The sequence below is a fragment of the Gordionus sp. m RMFG-2023 genome, chromosome 1 (assembly GCF_954871325.1).
Source record: "Gordionus sp. m RMFG-2023 chromosome 1, tfGorSpeb1-WG-v2, whole genome shotgun sequence".
Classification (NCBI taxonomy): Eukaryota; Metazoa; Nematomorpha; class Gordioida; order Chordodea; family Parachordodidae; genus Gordionus; species Gordionus sp. m RMFG-2023.
In genome coordinates this window covers 87,835,777-87,854,737 of record NC_088775.1, presented here as the reverse complement: position 1 = coordinate 87,854,737, position 18,961 = coordinate 87,835,777, and the positions used below count along the sequence as shown (strand labels likewise).

The following is an 18,961-nucleotide window of genomic DNA, read 5'->3' as shown; positions in this document are numbered from 1 at the left end:
ATATCATTATTTTTTTTAACAATTTCTTGACTTGTTACTTTGAGCATTAGTCCTCATACTTGCAAAATAATATTTAACTTTTTAGCCATAATTTTTTATTTCCGTGCCTATGATTGTATGGACACTTCATCTTAAAGTTTCGCCCAAATCGTGATTGGTCCATTAAAGTGCGGGAAAAACAATAGTTCAATATTTATAATAATAGATATTCTATACATTGAATCTCGAGTGGTAATTATTGCCCTTATTATCAGGTATTTCTGTACATTAAAGATTATTCTAGGAAGAATTCTATCTATTTCATCATATTTTTTGTCTTATTCTTTCAAAATGGAGATTAACAGGTGAAATGGTAAAAATATTATTGATTCTTTTGGAATGGTAAAAATTTATATTTTAATGTATTTTTTCTTATGTTATTAGCGATTCAAATTATATAGCAAATTAAAAACTATTCTAATTTAAAACAAATATAATTTATCACAATATTAATTCTTTTGGAATGGTAAAAATTTTTATTTATAAAGTATTCCTATGTTATTAGCTTAGTTCTCACACAATATTAAAAGAACAACCTAGGATTCAATCTCTACAGCAAATTAAGTAGCCTATTTTATTATTCAAATATAGATTATTTAAAATGTATAAAACAAATACATATTATTTAGAATATAATCAAATACATTTGAATTGTATAATAATTATAAGCCAATGATTTATCAGCAAATTCAAACTTATTAATGATAGTAGTATTATATTATGCTCAGCTTATTCAAATTTCTTTCTTTTAGTAAGAGTCATTCCTAAATCAAATCAATATGAACTTTATTTAATGAGGTTCCTAATGATTCAATTGTATAAGCTTTAGAATAAATATTTGGATGAGATGACTTCTCTGACTTATTTATAACTGAATGCCATCCTTGCTGGGACCACCCATTGTATATCTACTCCACATCTCCCTCGAGAATATTGAATTGTGCCCTATAGAGAAATAAATATATTTTTAATTTTACCCATCCAGGTTTTATCCATATATAAAAACAAAGGATTTATGTCAATATTATTTATATGTGCCAAAGTTATACATATATCTAGGACATTATCAATGTCCTCAAGTCTAAGAGGTAAAATGCACATCCTCCTTGCAATTTTTCTTGCTCTAGGTAGCAATAAATTTTTTTTAGCAATAAAGAACTATCTTTTCTCCAAACACTTTGAGTAAAGTGGAAAAACAGCTTAATTATAAAATAAAAAAAATGTAAAGAAATATTATCAATTAACTTTTGATTTGTATATTTATAAATACATCATACAAAGACTTCTATTGCTGCCTATTCAAAATTTATCATATTTTGTCTTAGAATAAAGTTATAGTCCTCACATATCTCTTTTATCATGAGGAAAAGTTTCATATGTGGCTATACTTTTATTTGGCAATAAAGCATATATGGCTACTACCATATTTTATAAGGTATAATTGCTTGTAAATTTTTGGGGAAATGAAAAAGGTGCCATTCATGTAGATGGTTTCAGCCTCTGCAAGGATTCTAATAAATTTATGTGTAGAGAATATTAGGATCTCATTATTATGATTGGCTAAGAGCAATGGTTCCCCTTCAAATGTTGTGGATTCTGAAGGTAATATTAGCTCACCTGTTGATAGAGACAAAGCTGGCCGTGACTGTTTAATTATTCGAATCATTGTTTTTTTGAACTGATTCGAAACGTGGAAGTGCATTTGGAAAGTTAGAAATATCTGGAACATTTTGAAGCCTTTCTGTTAAAATATTGTTATATATTCTCTTCCTTGATTCCAGTGGGTTCAATTTCACAGCGGCTTTGAGGCTATTTCTAGTTTCAAGGCTTAAAAAAATCATCCTTGTATTCTTTGTTAGTATGTTCTTTTGTGGTATCTATTTTAGAATAGCTTAATCTTAATATAGCACGTCCATTGCATAAATCTTGACGACGCTTATAATGATTTCTATGCCTATGATTGTATGGACACTTCATCATAAAGTTTCGTTAAATTCTGTGATTGATCCATTAAAGTGTGGGAAAACAATAGTTTAAAAATATTTTTATTTATAATCATGGATATTCAATACATTGAAGCCTCAAATGGTAATTATTGCCTTTATTATCAGGGATTTCTGACATTTAAGATTATTCTAAGAAGGATTCTATCTATTATAAGTGTCATCAAAATTTATATAATGGACCTGCAATATTAGGAATCAGATTCTAGAATTGATACAACAAAAGAACATACACACGAAGAGGACAAACATGAATTCTTAAACCTTGAAACAAGAAATAACCTTAAAGTTGTTATGAAATCGATCCCACTAGATTCAAGAAAAATAATATATAAAAAAATTTTAACAGAAAGATTTCTCAATGTTCTAGATATTTCCAACTTCCCCAATGCACTTCTATGCTTTGAATCAGTTCAAAAAACTATGATTCGAATGATTAAAGTCAAGGCCACCCTTGCCTCTAGCAACAGGTAAGCTTCAGAATATACAACATTTGAGGGAATCCATTCCTTTTAGCTAATTATAATAATGAGATTCTAATATTCTCTACATATGAATTTATTAGATTCCTTGCAGAGGACGAAACTATCTAAGTGGATGGCACTTTTTTTTAATTCCTAAATGTTTACAAACAATTATATACCTTTCATATTTATTATAAAGAGCATATAGTAGTAGCCATATATGCTCAATTGCCAAATAAAAGTAAAGCTACGTATATAAAAGTCTTCCAAATCAATTTAGGAGTGACTCTTAAAAAAACCAATTCCAAATATATACTAAAAGAAAGAAATTTGGACAAGCTGAGTTTCACAATATAATAATTGTATCATCAATAAATTAGGAATTTCCTGATAAAATGATCGGCTTATATTAAATTAATATACAATTCAAATGTATTTGATAATATTTAATTTTTTTTATTATTTATATTTTACACTCTAAATAATATAAATTTTGTTTTATACATTTTAAATAATTAATATTTGTCTTGTACATTTCTAAATAATCTATATTTGAATAATAAAATAGGCTTCTTAATTTGCTGCATAAATTGAATATAACATAAGAAATAATACATTAAAAATTAAATTTTTACCATTTCAAAATGTTAATCTCCATTTTGAACGAATTGGAAAATACGATGAAGTGTCTTACGATCAAAGGCATCCTTACGATCAAAGGCATCCCCCTCCCTCTAATTGATTTAATTAAAATTTGAATTAATTTTATTTCGTTTAAATCGCGATTCAAATCAAAAAAATCACGATTTTTGCCAACCCTGTTTCAAGTATTGGGTAAGCGGGAAAATTTTAAAACAAAATTCGTGGTAAGGATAGGGCGAATGGCGTTTAATTTTTTTTCAAAACAATGAACGGGCGAGCTTTTTGGTTAAATCCGCACATGGTAGACCAACACGACGTAATGGATTTCTAAAAAAATTTTTTAGCCCAGCATTTATAATTTTTTTATTTTTAAGTTAGCCATGGATTTTTTTTAAAAAAAGGTTTATTTTTCGCCCACTTCCGGTTCCTGAATTTTTGTAGGTGTTCTGGATTATATATAATAATTCACTTATCGTTTGGTATTGTAGTTTTGATTTTTTTTACGAATAAAATTTTTTCGGTCACTTCGGTCCGGGTTATCGTTTGATTATTATAATTTGATCATATTTTTCTTTTAAATAAAATATTTTTGCCACTTCCGGTCTGATCTTTTTTGGGGGATGTTCTGGGTTATATATAATAATTAGCTTATAGTCTCGTATTAAGGTTTCTATTTAATTTCAAAATGGTCTGATCTTTTTTGGGGGATGTTCTGGGTTATATATAATAATTAGCTTATAGTCTCGTATTGAGGTTTCTATTTAATTTCAAAATGGTGTACTTTATTAATAATAAGATGAGTGGGTGAAAAAGATCAATTTACACAAAAATCAAATAGAGATGGCAAAAAGTTAGAAAGAAAAATTAAAAATATCCAAAACATGAAAATCACATTTCAGGAATATTAACACGACCACAAAATATTTAATTAATTACACAATTTTCCTGCTTTTTATGAATAAGAGTTTTTCTTTTTTTTATCAGAACCCATTTTTCCTTTTTGATTCACAATTTTTCTTTTGGTAATTGGCACTTTTTTCATTTTATGTGAAACCCTGGTAAAGGATGTTTTTTTTTGAAATAAATATAACTACATTATTATTTTTCGGTATTGGCCAATATCCGCTTTGTATCGGTTCGGATTTGGCGTCGGATAAAGAGGTGGTATCCGTGAATATCCGCATTTGATATTTTTTTTAAGAAAGCAAATAAAAACGAATACAGAAATAAAAATAGTAAATTTTTCAATTTTATTTAAACCAATCGAAAACGAATAATGCGCTATTCGATGAATTTATTTTCGAGTTGAAAATAGTTGGTATAAAGTAACCATATGTTCAAACGCAAATAGAAAAAAAAATTTTGAACAAAAATCTAACTTTTTTTTTGAAGATCAATAATTTTTTGATCAATTAAAAAAAAAACTTTTCCTAATTTTTATGCATTAAAAAAATCTTTCTTAATGAAATCAGAAATTCAAAAAAAAAATCAAAAATTTTTTGAAGATTTTTTTGTCAAACTCCGTAAATAATATTCATAAAAAAAATCCAGATTTTTGAAATGACTTTGGGAATTTTCAAACGGAATTTTCGATGTAAAATCTTTTGTGATTTTGTATCCTACGGCCTCATTCATATTGGGATCTGATCCTACACGATTTAACAGCTGATCGACTTTTAAAATGATGGTTTATGAGATCAATTCATCCTTTATTAATATTAATTGTTTTTTATAACTCTATTCCTAAGAATTATTTGATTTCAATAATTTAAAAATTGATCTCGTAAAAACGTTCTAAAATTCGAACAGCTGTTTATTCGTGTCGGATCGGATCCCACTATGAATCCAGACTTCGTCTTCGCTAACAATTAGGCAGATTTTTGTAAACAATATAAACAAAACATGCGTGAAGTCTGAAGGGTCTTAGCAAATATTCGCGCGTTTTGTAAATTACTGCATCGCGAATTCGCGCTAACTATGAATGCAGGGTAATAAATTTTTCATAATGAAAATCACTAATTTTTTTTGATGTTCTAAATATTAACTCAAAAAAATCTTTGGAGATTTCTATTATTTAAATTTTAAAGAAAAGATTAGAATAATTTAAAAATTTTAATCAAAACCCGAAAGTTCGTTTCGAAATATATTTATTATAAATTGAGGTCTGAATTTGACCGAGTTCGAATGAATGTCTGTCCAAGTTTGACCGACTCAAGTTTGGTCGAGATTGGTTCGCGCCAGGACATTTATATTATGTTTGATTATTTAATTTTTTATTCTTTTTTGAAAAAAAAGCTCACATTTACGGTGACGAATCAAAACGACGGTCCACTAAATGAAGAAGACCGTAAAATAAATATATTATTTAATTATTTTTTTTTACTTGTTTCTCTCCAAAATATCCTAAAATATTGTGACCTACACTTTTTATTTAGTTAGGAAATAGCTATCCTTTCCAATGCTTTACACAACCCCCTTTCATCCCCAGTGGAGTGGGAGGTTAATCTGTATTTTTTTAAAGCCTCCCTAAAGTCTTCTTTTAAATACTTCTGATACTTAATATGCAAGAATTGATGGCAAAAATTGTCTAAAATGTTTAGGGTATATCACTCGACACATGCTTTCAGTAAAAAAATTAGATTTTTTTTCAAACTTTTAATTAGAAATTTCTAATCTCCGTGAATTCCATATTTCAGTACCCCCACCCCTCCATATCGTCGGCTGAGCATCATAATGTTCTATATCGACTTTTTTTGCAAAATGCTTTATTTTTGATTTTCATAGCTAATGGCGATTTAAAATATACCTGCCCGGGTATATTTAAAAAAATTAATATATGACCCGGCCCGTGTACTCAAGTTTAGGTCACCAGTCCAGGTCCGCAGATCTCTGATCAAAATGTTAGAATGTAATTGAGAATTTTATTTTCGTATAATTACATTATTATTTTCCAATTTTGAAAAAATAGAGTAAAGTCCTTTTATTTTGAATGCTTCCCTAATTGGTATAAAATCATAGGGAATCTTTTTTTTTCACTTATATTTAGCAAGGCTCTATATCATGGCTACGCAAATAGTCATATTTTAAAGCATCAGCATGTTCTAATCTCCTTCTAGCAAGATCTCTTCTGTAGACGCTAAGATATTTTATTTCCTTATAATTTAATAATTATAAAAAAAAATGGATATAGAACAATATAATAATCAGCCTACGATATATAATAACGCTATATTTTGTAACAAAAAAATAGAAACTTTACCGCCAAGTCCCGAACCTGCTACATTTTTGAGAGACGCGAGTAATTTAGATGACAATAAATTTTTGAAAAAAGCTAGGGAAAGAAGAATAGCTAAAAATCGAAACAAAAACTCCAAGGTTTATTTTATTTTTATTTTCTGGTACATGTGTTTTAATTAGTTCGCCATCTTTTTTGAATAATTTTCTTAAGGATATGTCATTTAACAATGTCGTTACTATCACTTTTATGCGATATTCAAAAGGGATTAAGTAAAAATTAATGAAAAACCAAACCAACCAATCAAATTATTTCAAATTAAGGCGGGTATATTTTTTAAAAAAAAACTCATGGCAAGGTTGACGAATGGGATTTAAATTTTTTCAAAACATTGAGCGCACGGGCTTTACGGTTAAAAAATCCGCCCATTGCAGACCACTCTACTAGGCTATGCAATAAATAATTTCTAAATTTTATTTCCATTTTAATTTAATTTTTATAAATTTCCTTAAATGTAAATTAATTATAAAGTTTCCTATTCTAGGAAAAAAAAAGTCCCATCAAAAAAAAAGAAAAAATAGGATTAACATAGGGAAAGTGTCTATTCTAAAGAAAGTTGAAAAAATATGCCCGGCATTTTTTTATTTTTGAGTTAACTATAGATTTTTTTTAAAAAAATGATATTTTCCACCCATATCCGCTCTGGAATTTTTATAGGTGTTTTGATTATAATAATACAAGCAAATATTTTTAATAATAAAAATTAATTAATAAACATTCTGCCATATTGTTATCTTTTTGCGCATTTTGTTTATAAAAGTGTGCGATAATCTCTTCAGAATCTGTTTTAGTGAAGCTGGTGATATTGACAGTTACGATAGCCGTAGGTTGATTTCTGATAAATTGGAAATTTTGATATTTCTAAAAAGAAATCTTAAATATTATTTTAAATATTTATTTAAATTTCATAATATATTTGTTTATTACTTATTATGTATATAGATTAATGTTGTTACTTATTATATAAAAGTGATTTATAATAAAAATATTTAAAATACTTTTAGGCAATAGAATTATATAAACTATAACTGATCATTATAATATATTTAAATGACGTAAATTATGGTATAATTAAATTATAGATGTTATGCTAATAAAAAGTATATTACAAATTAAAACCATTGGTATCTTTACAGAATATAAAATTAGATATGATATCGGATCGGTTATCGGCCAATATCGATTTAATATCTGAAATATCGGATCGGATCGGCCTCCAAAGTGGTATCGGTACACCCCTACTTTTAGTTATCTAAAGATCGGAAATCGGGATAATTTTTAATAAACATGAATGATAATTTGAATTTAGGGTTTTCAGTTAATTCTTATTTGGTTATATTTTTTAATGATCAATTCGAGACATCAAAATAAAAAAACATTTATTATTTATATATTGTGTATAAAATATAAAATATTATACAATACAAATCAATTATAAATTCAATCATTATGAGGAATGCATCGAATTCCATCTTCAATGAATTTTGTGGTGAGAATAAAAATTTGAAAAATTGTATGTAAAATAACTGATCAAAATACTCGTAACAATAGCAATAACCTCTATTCGGTTAACGGGTTTAGGAGAATTTGATCGATATTGATTTTTTTATAATTCCGAAAAAATTTGGATTTAATTGTGGCGAATAGGGTGGTAAAAATATGATATTTGGATAATTTTCACTTAATTATCCTCGCTCGATGAATAGGAGCATTATCCATTATAAGCAATGAATTTGATGGTAAAATTGTATATAAGTCATCTAAGTATGTTTTGAATTTTATGGTAGTGAAAGCCCCATCTATAATTGTGAATTTTTTCAATCCACTTATTCCTATTGTGCATAGGACTGATATATTTTTTCCTTTGGAGAGAGGTAACTTAACAGATGGCCTTTTTCTCAAGAGTGCTCACCCATAGTGCGAAATAATTAGGGTATTAAACCCTGTCTCGCCCAGGAAGAATACATTTTTAAAAGAAATATTCATCTTGTCACAATATTCCTTTCGAATTTGAATTACATCTGGAGTGTTTCTCCTATCGGGTTCTTTTCCAACCCCCTTCCGACTCCAACCCATTAATTTAATGCATTTAGATATAGCTGACTCGCTCAACCTTAACCGTAGCGGTAAGTATTCTATTATATTTCTGATGCTATATCCCTTGTTATTACCAAACAAAGCTATGTTCGATTGTAGTTCTTTGTTGTTTTTTTTTTCTTCCAAACTCTAATCAGATGATGTCGTAATATTCAGGGAAAGTTTCCCGCAAGAAACGATTGTGAGCTAATCAGCTATATTTAAATGTATTAAATAAACGGGTTGGAGCCGAAAAAGGGTTGGAAAGGAACCCGATAAAAGAAACGTTCCAGATGTAATTCAAATTCGAGGAATATTGTGACAAGATGAAAAATATTTCTTTTGAAAATGTAGTCTTCCTGGACGAGACAGGGTTTAATTCTCATATTATTTCGCACTTTGGGTGGGCCACCCTTTGGAAAAAGGTCATCCATTAAGTTACCTCCCTTCAAAGGAAAAAATATATCAGCCCCATGCATAATAGGATTAAGTGGATTGAAAGAATTCACACTTATAGATGGGGATTTCACTGCCATAAAATTCAAAAATATACCTCGATGAATTATATACGATTTTACCATCTAATTCACTGCTTAGAATGGATAATACTCCTATTCATCGAGCGAGGATAATTAAGTGAAAATTATCCAAATATCATATTTTTACCACCCTATTCACCACAATTAAATACGATAGAAAATTTTATCGAAATTATTAAAAATCAATACCGATCGAATTATCCTAAACCAATTAACCGAATAGAAGTTATTGCTACTGCTACGCTATTTTGAGCAGTTATTTTAAATATAATTTTTCAAATTTTTATTCTCACGCCACAAAATTCATTGAAGACGGAATTCGATGTACTCCTTATAATGATTGAATTTATAATTGATTTGTATTGTATAATTGATTTGTATTGTATAATATTTTATATACATAAGAATATGTAAATAATAAATGTTTTTTTTAAATATTATTTTGATGTCTCGAATTGATCATAAAGAAAGAACTGAAAACCCTAAATATTCAGGTTTATCAAAAAAAATTATTCCAATTTCATACCCTGATTTCAATCTTTAGATAACTAAAAGTATAATTAAAATATAGAAATAATATTTTAAAAAATTCATAATGTTTTTTTTTAAATTTTCATTTCCCCACTTAAACTTGTGTCCAAGCATATTTTAAAAATAACTATATTCGAACTTCTTCATATATTGAAATATTTTTATAACTTTTGACGTTAGTCTTCATTTATAAAACTTTTATTATTAGAATTTCTTTAAAATAAATTTTTTTTTTAACATTATGGAAATGTATTACAGCAAATCATATTATTTACTGTATTTATTATAATATTTCACTTATAGTCTGATATTGTGGTTTAAAATTATTTAATTTTAAAATGGTGTACTTTATATTACTTAGTCGATTACTTTATTTCCCGCGATTGTAATAAGATAAGGCAGGGGGTGGGTCAAAATAGGGAAAGATTTGATAATTGAAGAAAGATGCCATGAATTGACCACCAAATAAATGAGAAATAGCAAAGAAATGTTAGAAAGTTAATTAAAGAAATATGCCTATAAAAAATACATATCAGGAATGACGACAACAAAATATTTAGTTAATAAAAAATTTTCCTTTCGGGTAAAGGAGAATCAGGGTTCGGTTTTGGAGAGGATAGAACCTTTTTCCTTTTTGATTGACACTTTGTCTCTTGTGATCAGGACTTTTCTCTTTTCGAATAGAAACTATTTTAACTGTGCAAAAAGTAACCATATGTTCAAACCAATGTATAAAAAAACACACAAAGAAAATTCCCATTCTTTAAAATAATCAGAGTTCGAAAAATAAATCTTGAATAATTTTTTTGAGCAAAAATATTTGTCTTTGAAGATCAAAGATTTTTTGATCAAATTTTTCAAGATTTAATGAATATTAAAGTTTTTGATCAAATTTTATCTAAAATCAAAATATCTCTTTTAAAATTTATAAAATGTAAAGTAAACCTTTTTTTTAAATTTTCATGCATAATAAATTTTTCATAAATGAAATTACAAATTTTTTTTTTGGATGTTCAAGATGAGAAGAAAAGGAAAGGAAAAGATTAAGAATTTTTTAAAAAAATTAATAATTTAAAAATTTTATTCAAAACCTGAAAGTTCCAAGTTTGAATTATTATTTTTTAAATCAAAGTTTGAATCTGACTCAGTTTCGAATGAATGTCTGTCCAAGTTTGACCGACTCAAATTTGATCTAATAGGACGCGGATTGATTCGCGCTAGGACATATAAATATCACCGCTAATAATACTAAAATGTTTGATTATTTAATTTTATAAAAAAAAAGCTTACATTTAAGGTGACAAATCAAAACGAGAAACCATTGAATGAAGAAGACAAGAACACGACTAGTTTATGTAAAATAAATGTGTTATTTAATTTGAACTTCATTTCTCCCAAGATATACTAAGTATGTGACCTACACTTTTAATCTAGTTAGAAAATACCTATCCTCTTCAATCAATGCCTATACGCCCCCGCCCCGTAACTATGTATTTCATACTAAATTAATTCCTTTTAAATAAATTTTTAATTCTATTTTTTAAAATGAAATTATATAAATAAATGATGATTTATTTTATTTAAAAGATTATATAAAGTTAAATATTATTAAATTTAATGAAAGATAATAAATTGATTGAAAGAATATGTAATTAAGGTACTTTTGATAAATTAAAAATATATTTTAATGTAAATATATTAATATAAATTCTTTCTAGAATAAACAATTATATTAAACGTTGTTCCAAGGACTTTTTCTACAATTCTTAATTAGATTAATTTCTTAAATTGTTTAAAAGAGTCTTCCATTGTTAATCCTTGGCCAAGATTTGACCATTTCGACTTTTCATCAAGTTTTTTGTGAAAAGGGTAGTTAATAGTATAAGGTTTTGCAACAAAAATTTTTAATTAAATTTGAAAAAAATATCCATTTATTTATTGTTATATGCTATCATGAATGTTATGTCATTTTAACTCGAGATTTGGATAATAATTTTCTGCTATAGAGCAATTATCCAATTTTATCATTAGTCGATTATTGTCATTATATTTCAAAAATTATATAGGTAGTTATAATTATTTTTTTCCTGATAATCAGTTTATCATTTTTCTTTCTTTCTTTCTTTCTTTCTTTCTTTCCTTCTTTCTTTCTTTCTTTCTTTCTTTCTTTCTTTCTTTCTTTCTTTCTTTCTTTCTTTCTTTCTTTCTTTCTTTCTTTCTTTCTTTCTTTCTTTCTTTCTTTCTTTCTTTATAAAGAATTAATTTGAAATACTATTTTTTTAAAAAAATAAAAAAAATTTACATGTATCAATGGCGCTATTTATAGTATTGAAAATGGGAGACGAAATATTTCAGGATCGCTCATCAACCCTAGCAAGCGGTTCGCGGTGGACGAAGATTAGAAACTTAAATAGAGAACCAGTTTTATATTATAATAAAAATTTTTTTTGAAAATTTACAGTTAGAGTGCGATTTCGTGGCGAATTATACAAAAATACTACTTGAATGCAAGGGTACGGCCTCGGTCGCGATATCGCCAAAACGAAATGCGTAATTCATCACTAAACTATAGCATAAGTCTATAATTTTACATTGTAAAAAAATTGCACAATCCTCGAGCGATATAGTGCTATTTCACGGGTACTTTGAACTAGAGTTGTGCCGATTCACAATTCTTTTGTCACCGATCCGATATTACTAAAAATTAGTGCAGTAAACATTTCTAAAAAAATCGAACGCGTTTAAAGTTTATTGACAAAAATCGAACGCGTTCACGTTCATAAACCCATTCAAAATTTTACGAAAAATTTTTTTTTAAAATTAATTTAATATAAATAAATGTTTTATATATTTTAACACAATATATTAGCCATGTTAAAAAAATATATAGTTTTATTTTGATAATATAATTATAAATAAAATATAATATAATATAGCGAATAAAAAAATATTTTTATTTATAGAAAATTTTTCTTATTAAATTTTAATAACAATTGTTTTCAAAATATTTATCTGATAGACAGGAACACATGACAGTTAATGGCATTAGCTATATTAAAAACGCGCTCTACAGGGGCAGATGAGGGGAAGGCGGTATTATACTTAATAAACAGCTCTTTTAAAATGGAGAATTAATTAAAAACATCTATTGATAAGTTATCCTCCTCCAATCCATTCTCTACTTCCTCGACAAAAAAGGATATCTCGAAATTAACAGTTCTCTAGGGTTTTCATAGCATTTTTTTCAATAACGCTATAAGTTTATTTTTAATAGATTTGTTCTGTGGAAGTTTTATCCATGGCCATTAAAGTTTGAATGCTGGATGTTTAATTGCAGAAAGAACATATTGATCTTTATATATTTGTTCAAATCTTTAAAAAAATATTATATGTAATTAATTGAGAGTGATAGTTTTAATACCTTTTATTAATCCCATTTAATACGGCGTCTATCAATGGTTGACCATATTTGAGGCCACTAATTTTTTTTAATTTTCAAATAACTATCGTTATTGTTGGGGTCAAATATCCCAAATTATTTCTTCAAATTTAATGATTTTACTTAGTTATATTATATAAAATAAAATAATTAATATTACAATCAAATGTCGTCTTAAATTGGAACCTGAAGATTTTGACAATATAATACTTTTTGGTCACATTTTACACTTGGTAAGCATAATTAGTTCCTTCAATATAGGATGTTACTCTAAAACATTTATCATATTTGGCCATGGTAATGATAATTCATCTGATTTTGGATTTTCAGAATCAGATGATGTGGATTAAATCATAATATCCATGCTCATGCTAATCTATTAAATTAAATATAAACAATAATATTCAAATTAATAAACTATGTGTTAAAATAATTGAAATGTGAAAAGGAAATACAAAGCCGATTTAAAAATATAAATAAAAAGTTCGGAAATATAAAATTTTTCAAATAAATAAAAATAAAAAGTATTTTTAAAATTGAACGAACGTTAAATTCGAACGCGTTCGTCATAAAAAAGGAACGCGTTCACGTTCAAAGTTCGTCAAAAATAAAAGGAACGCCATTCATTATTTCTTTTTCAAAAAACGAACTTTCTTTTACGAACGCGTTCGTTTACAACCAACACTACTAAAAATACAGATCCGATATTTATATTGATTTTTTGTACCATCTATCGTTGAACCAGTAGTAATCAATATCTTTCTAGCTGATTTTTACGAATGATTTAACTTTAAAATTCCCCAAAAGTTAATATCTCATTTATAATATTTGCAATGTTTATGGGTAAATATAGTGTTATTTAAAAAGCCCATTTTCGCCGACTTTTAAAAAGGGGCTAAATTTTTAGCCAAAATATTCGAAATTTTGACAAAAAAAAATTCCAAACTTTTCTGCCTTTTGTGGGTGAAATAAATAAGCTTCAGTAATTTGCTTTTGGCCAAAATCTTGAAATTGGTTAAATCTCGCCGTTTAACAACACTAGCTTAATATGACTCGTCTTTAGATATCTTAAAATCATTTTCTTGTTGCAAGATAATATTACAAAAAAATGGTGTAAAATTTTTAACTTTTTTTTTTGAACATTACAACTAAATGGGTTTTTTTGTTCTTATTGTTTATTATCTATGAAATTATTTATATTACATATATTAATCATATATTTACAATCACAAAATAACCAAAAACGATTTTAAAAAAAATATATCGGATAGGTTTTTTAAAAAATTTGGGCCCTATCCGATATTTTTAGAAAGACACTAAATACGGTTAGATTCGATATTTAATATCGGCACGGCCTTACCATAAACGAGGCGTAAGACAGACAATATGACAATCTCCCTTAATTTATTTATATATATTTATAAGGTTTTACGGGTTTATGATAAGTCTTCTTCTACTTCAGCCAGTGATGTATTTAAGGAGCCCTTTGGAGACGGGGTGATTTTAGATTTGAATTTCCTATTCTTTTCTTTTTTTTTGATAATTTTTTAAATTTCGATTATTATTTTCTTTTTTTTTTGGTAATTTTAGATTGTATTTCTTTCTTTTTGTATTTGAACAGGTTCCAAAAAATGAAATTCCTTGATAGTAAATTGTGATTTCGCCTTTTAAATTATGATTTTAGTCAAAAAAAACGAGATTTCAATAGATAGATGTTCAACACCTGGCATCTACTAGCGAAATCTTCATGATTCCATATTTTTTTGACTTAAATGCTGGTGTTAGCCGTTTTTTAAAAAAATAAGCTATTTAACGTTACTAGGCATCATGTTTGTGACTGCCCAGTCTAAGATTTTATTTTGAGATGGTTTGTTGCGACATCCGATTGGAAAATTTAGTATTTTTTTAGATGTGAATCATCGATACAAGCTCTTTAGAAAATCTATCCGACTTTTGCGGATATCAAGCTAAAATTGGCCGATTACCGATATCCTCAAGAAAGTGTCGGTCTAAGGTCAAACCTCTCCGAGTTGGATTGGATTGGACTTGAATGTCCGTGCAAAGCTCTAGCTGCAATGGCCCGAAAATAGTATATACGAAATTTGATACAAGTACTAACTGAAGTCAGTTGCTAGCTATTTTTGACGATATTTTTATCTCTTTCCCAAAGATATTTATAAAAGGGTCGGATTATAAGGCGCGTGGTGAATAAGTTCATTCATTTTCGATTTAACGTGGGTTCGGAAATGGAAGGGATCGGGGACAAGGGGGCCCGTTTTGGACTTGGATTTAGTCAAATTTACCAGAATCGGAAATATAATTTTAGAAGAAAATGCGGCAACCGATAAAATTTTTCTCATTATAGTGCACACAAATTGAGCAGTAGCGTTTTGCCATACTTTTTTAATAAAAAGACATAACGCTTGCTGTGTTTAAATTGAAGCGGCGTTTTTAAATTATTTTTATTTTGTAAAAAAAAAATGGAGTTAATAACTTTGGATAATGAAAAGTTAAAGGCGTTATATATATTATTACAACATAAAAATAAGAGGAAGTTCAGTGGAAAAACTTCAGAAATATTTATTAAAAGAAATTTATTCTCTGAGTATGTTACACTGAAAGGTGATTTAACAACATCTCAGTTCTTTAATTATACGAGAATGGAAAGTTCTACCTTTTCAGTCATTCTAAATATGATTCATGATGATATCAATCCCAAATTAACTAATTTTAATAAACAAGTGGATGCAGAGGACAGGCTATTTTTGACATTAAGGTAATGAAAATATTTTAATTATCCTATATTTATTCATAAAAGATATTTAATAACTGGGATGTCCTTCTCCCAATTATCTTATAGCTCAAGGATATCCAAATCCCGTGTTGCATACATTGTTAAATCAGTATGCAGGGCAATTTGGAATGCTGGCAAAGATATTTATATGCCAAAGCCTACAAGAATAGATTGGGAAAGAGTACATTTAATTTATATATTCCAACAATTTAATATATCATTATTTAGATTTCCCAGGAGTTCTTACTTTATTCAGGGTTCCCCAATTGTTTTGGAGCCTTGGATGGGAAACATATTTATATCAAATGTCCACCAAATAGTGGTTCTTAATTCTATTGTTATAAACACAGATTTACTATAGTTTTGTTAGCCTTTACTGATATATATAGAAAATTTAAGTATATTGATGTAGGGGCTTATGGAAAGCAAAGTGATGGAGGAGTATTTAAAAATAGCTCCTTGTATAGAGGTTAGAATATAATAATTTTTAACTGATATTAAATCATACATATAATAATAATGTAGAAATTATAAACAATACTCTGGATCTCCCACCTGACAAAGCATTTCCAGGCCAAAATGAAAATATGCCATATGTAATGGTGGCTGATGATGCATTTCCACTGTCATCTTATTTGATGAAACCTTATCCAAAAAATGGTCTATCTCTAGAGGAAAGAGAATATAATATGAGACTCTCCCATGCACGTGTCAGTGTGGAGAGGAGCTTTGGAGGGATTGTAAAGAAGTTCGAAATACATAGTAGACCAATTGAAATTAGTGTCAATAGCATTGAAATTATTATCAAAACTATATGCTTGTTGCATAATATAATAATTAGTAATGAAGGAATAGCTGGAGATGTTGATGATACAAGTATATTAAATATTTTAGTAACTTATATTTTCTTGATATATAAAAGATACAATGCCCAACCTGACCACAAGACCATTCCCAATAAGCAGAGAAAATAACTCATCAACATTACAATCAAGAGATTTAAGACATAAATTTAAAAATTATTTAAATTTATAATTATTTTGTATTGTTTATTTTATCAAATAATATAATGATTATAGTATATGACTGATTAAATATATATTTATAATAAAATGTTTAAATTTTGAAATCTTTATTCTGAAAACCTCATAATTTAAAATCTAGGAATATATTTTACAAAAAATATATTAAAAAACTGACTAATCAATGAATTATTTATTAAAGATACTATAATATTTATATCATTAGAAGCCTTTAAGTATTAAGATCATTCTCAATAAGCCGACAATTTCTTCAACAATTGAAAAAGAGATTTAAGAAACAAATTTAAGAAATATTTAAACTCTTGATTATTTTTTATATTTAATTGTTATATTTATTGTTAATTTTTTCAAAAATGTAATTGAATATTGTATACTACTCAATAAATAAATATATAATTTTGAAATCTTTATTCTGTAAAAACATATATATATATATATATATACACACATAATTCACTAAATTAAATAAAAATACATATAATTTCAAAACATATATATGGAACTAATTTATTCTATAATGCTAGTTAAAATATCTAAAGCAGTTTCATTATTATTTTGTATTGGTTCATTTGTTTGTAGTTCATTCATTGATAATTCACAAAAGTATTTGTATACATTGGATTTAAATAATAATTGAGTAGTATAGTTGAATTTGTTAAGACCTTCCTCCATAGATAATAGGAACAATCTATATAAAATATAAAATTTTTAAGATAATTATAAATTTTACTTATTTGAAGATGGAGGAGCTTTTATTAAGTCTAATAATTCGTCCTCTAACTTTTTACTAGAAGATTTAGCCACACTTCTGATACTCTCACTAGTATCAAAATTGCTAGTTGTAGATCTGTCTATAATTGTAGGCTCCATGAATTTTATATATTCATACCATTTGTAGTTCAGCTTGGTTCCATCAGCTCCTGACCTTTTGCCCAGCTTAATTCTATTAAGCTGGTCACGAAAGTTCTTGAGCTTTCTCCTCAGACAAAGGGCTGAGGTATCATACTCAAAGAATTCATCTGATAGCCTTAAATAAATGAAAATGGCATACTTATTTATATTTATACCTGGATCCTATCCCTCTCAGGTGTTCCATGACAAGCATGGTTTTTTTGTGATCTTATGGCCTTGGAACCATACCATTTCATCTGTTACTAGGTAGGCTAGAAACTTTTTTGTTATCGCATCATCCCAAGGCCTATATATAAAATATTAGTTTACATTTAAAAATATATTACTTTACATGTAAAAATATATATAAAAAATGTTAGTTTACTTACATATAAGTAGTGGTCTCCATTTTTTGAAAATTATTTTTTAAATAAGCGCTCAGAAAAAGAAAACCAAATTACGTTTTTTTATAATGGGTGCAATTGGTAAACGGCAAAGCGTTCAATTTAAACATGCATTTGAAATGCATAATTGGCGTTTGCAACGCAGCGTTTGAAACGCTCATGTGCGCACTATAATAGAATTAAGCTGGGCAAAAGGTCAGGAGCTGATGGAACCAAGCTGAACTACAAATGGTATGAACATATAAAATTCACGGAGCCTACAATTATAGACAGATCTACAACTAGCAATTTTGATACTAGTGAGAGTATCAGAAGTGTGGCTAAATCTTCTAGTAAAAAGTTAGAGGACGAATTATTAGACTTAATAAAAGCTCCTCCATCTTCAAATAATTAAAATTTATAATTATCTTAAAAATTTTATATTTTATATAGATTGTTTTTATTATCTATGGAGGAAGGTCTTAACAAATTCAACTATACTACTCAATTATTATTTAAATCCAATGTATACAAATACTTTTGTGAATTATCAATGAATGAACTACAAACAAATGAACCAATAAAAAATAATAATGAAACTGCTTTAGATATATTAACAAGCATTATAGAATAAATTAGTTCCATATATATGTTTTTATTTTCAGAATAAAGATTTCAAAATTATATATATTTATTTATTGAGTTGTATACAATATTCAATTACATTTTTGAAAAAATTAACAATAAATATAACAATTAAATATAAAAAATAATCAAGAGTTTAAATATTTCTTAAATTTGTTTCTTAAATCTCTTTTTCAA

At 27.1% G+C, this 18,961-nt stretch overlaps 2 protein-coding genes across 2 annotated transcripts in view; one reads left to right on the top strand and one right to left on the bottom strand.

The window, feature by feature from the left end:
• Nucleotides 1–18,961, top strand: part of LOC135930893 (uncharacterized) — a 51,979-nt gene that overhangs the window by 3,688 nt on the left and 29,330 nt on the right. The window contains exons 3-6 of the mRNA XM_065467692.1: nt 5,444–5,495; nt 6,399–6,523; nt 10,875–10,944; nt 11,916–12,010. Of these exons, the coding sequence (XP_065323764.1) occupies nt 5,444–5,495; nt 6,399–6,523; nt 10,875–10,944; nt 11,916–12,010 (342 nt within the window). The remainder of the gene's footprint in view (nt 1–5,443; nt 5,496–6,398; nt 6,524–10,874; nt 10,945–11,915; nt 12,011–18,961) is intronic.
• On the bottom strand, nt 17,373–18,184 carry LOC135922403 (uncharacterized). Its single transcript, XM_065456783.1, has 4 exons — nt 18,146–18,184; nt 17,933–18,063; nt 17,596–17,892; nt 17,373–17,553 (listed from the first exon to the last, which is right to left on the bottom strand). The coding sequence occupies exons 2-4, from the start codon at nt 17,968–17,970 to the stop codon at nt 17,373–17,375; spliced, it is 516 nt and encodes a 171-aa protein (XP_065312855.1). The 5' UTR covers nt 17,971–18,063; nt 18,146–18,184.

Bases quoted from the DNA above. Each gene is read 5' to 3' on its own strand.
- LOC135922403 (XM_065456783.1), bottom strand. From the start codon at position 17,970: ATGCTTGTCATGGAACACCTGAGAGGGATAGGATCCAG. The intron at 17,893-17,932 runs GTATAAATATAA...CATTTATTTAAG, and splicing joins CTGAGAGGGATAGGATCCAG to GCTATCAGATGAATTCTTTG. The intron at 17,554-17,595 runs GTAAAATTTATA...TATTTTATATAG, and splicing joins GCTCCTCCATCTTCAAATAA to ATTGTTCCTATTATCTATGG.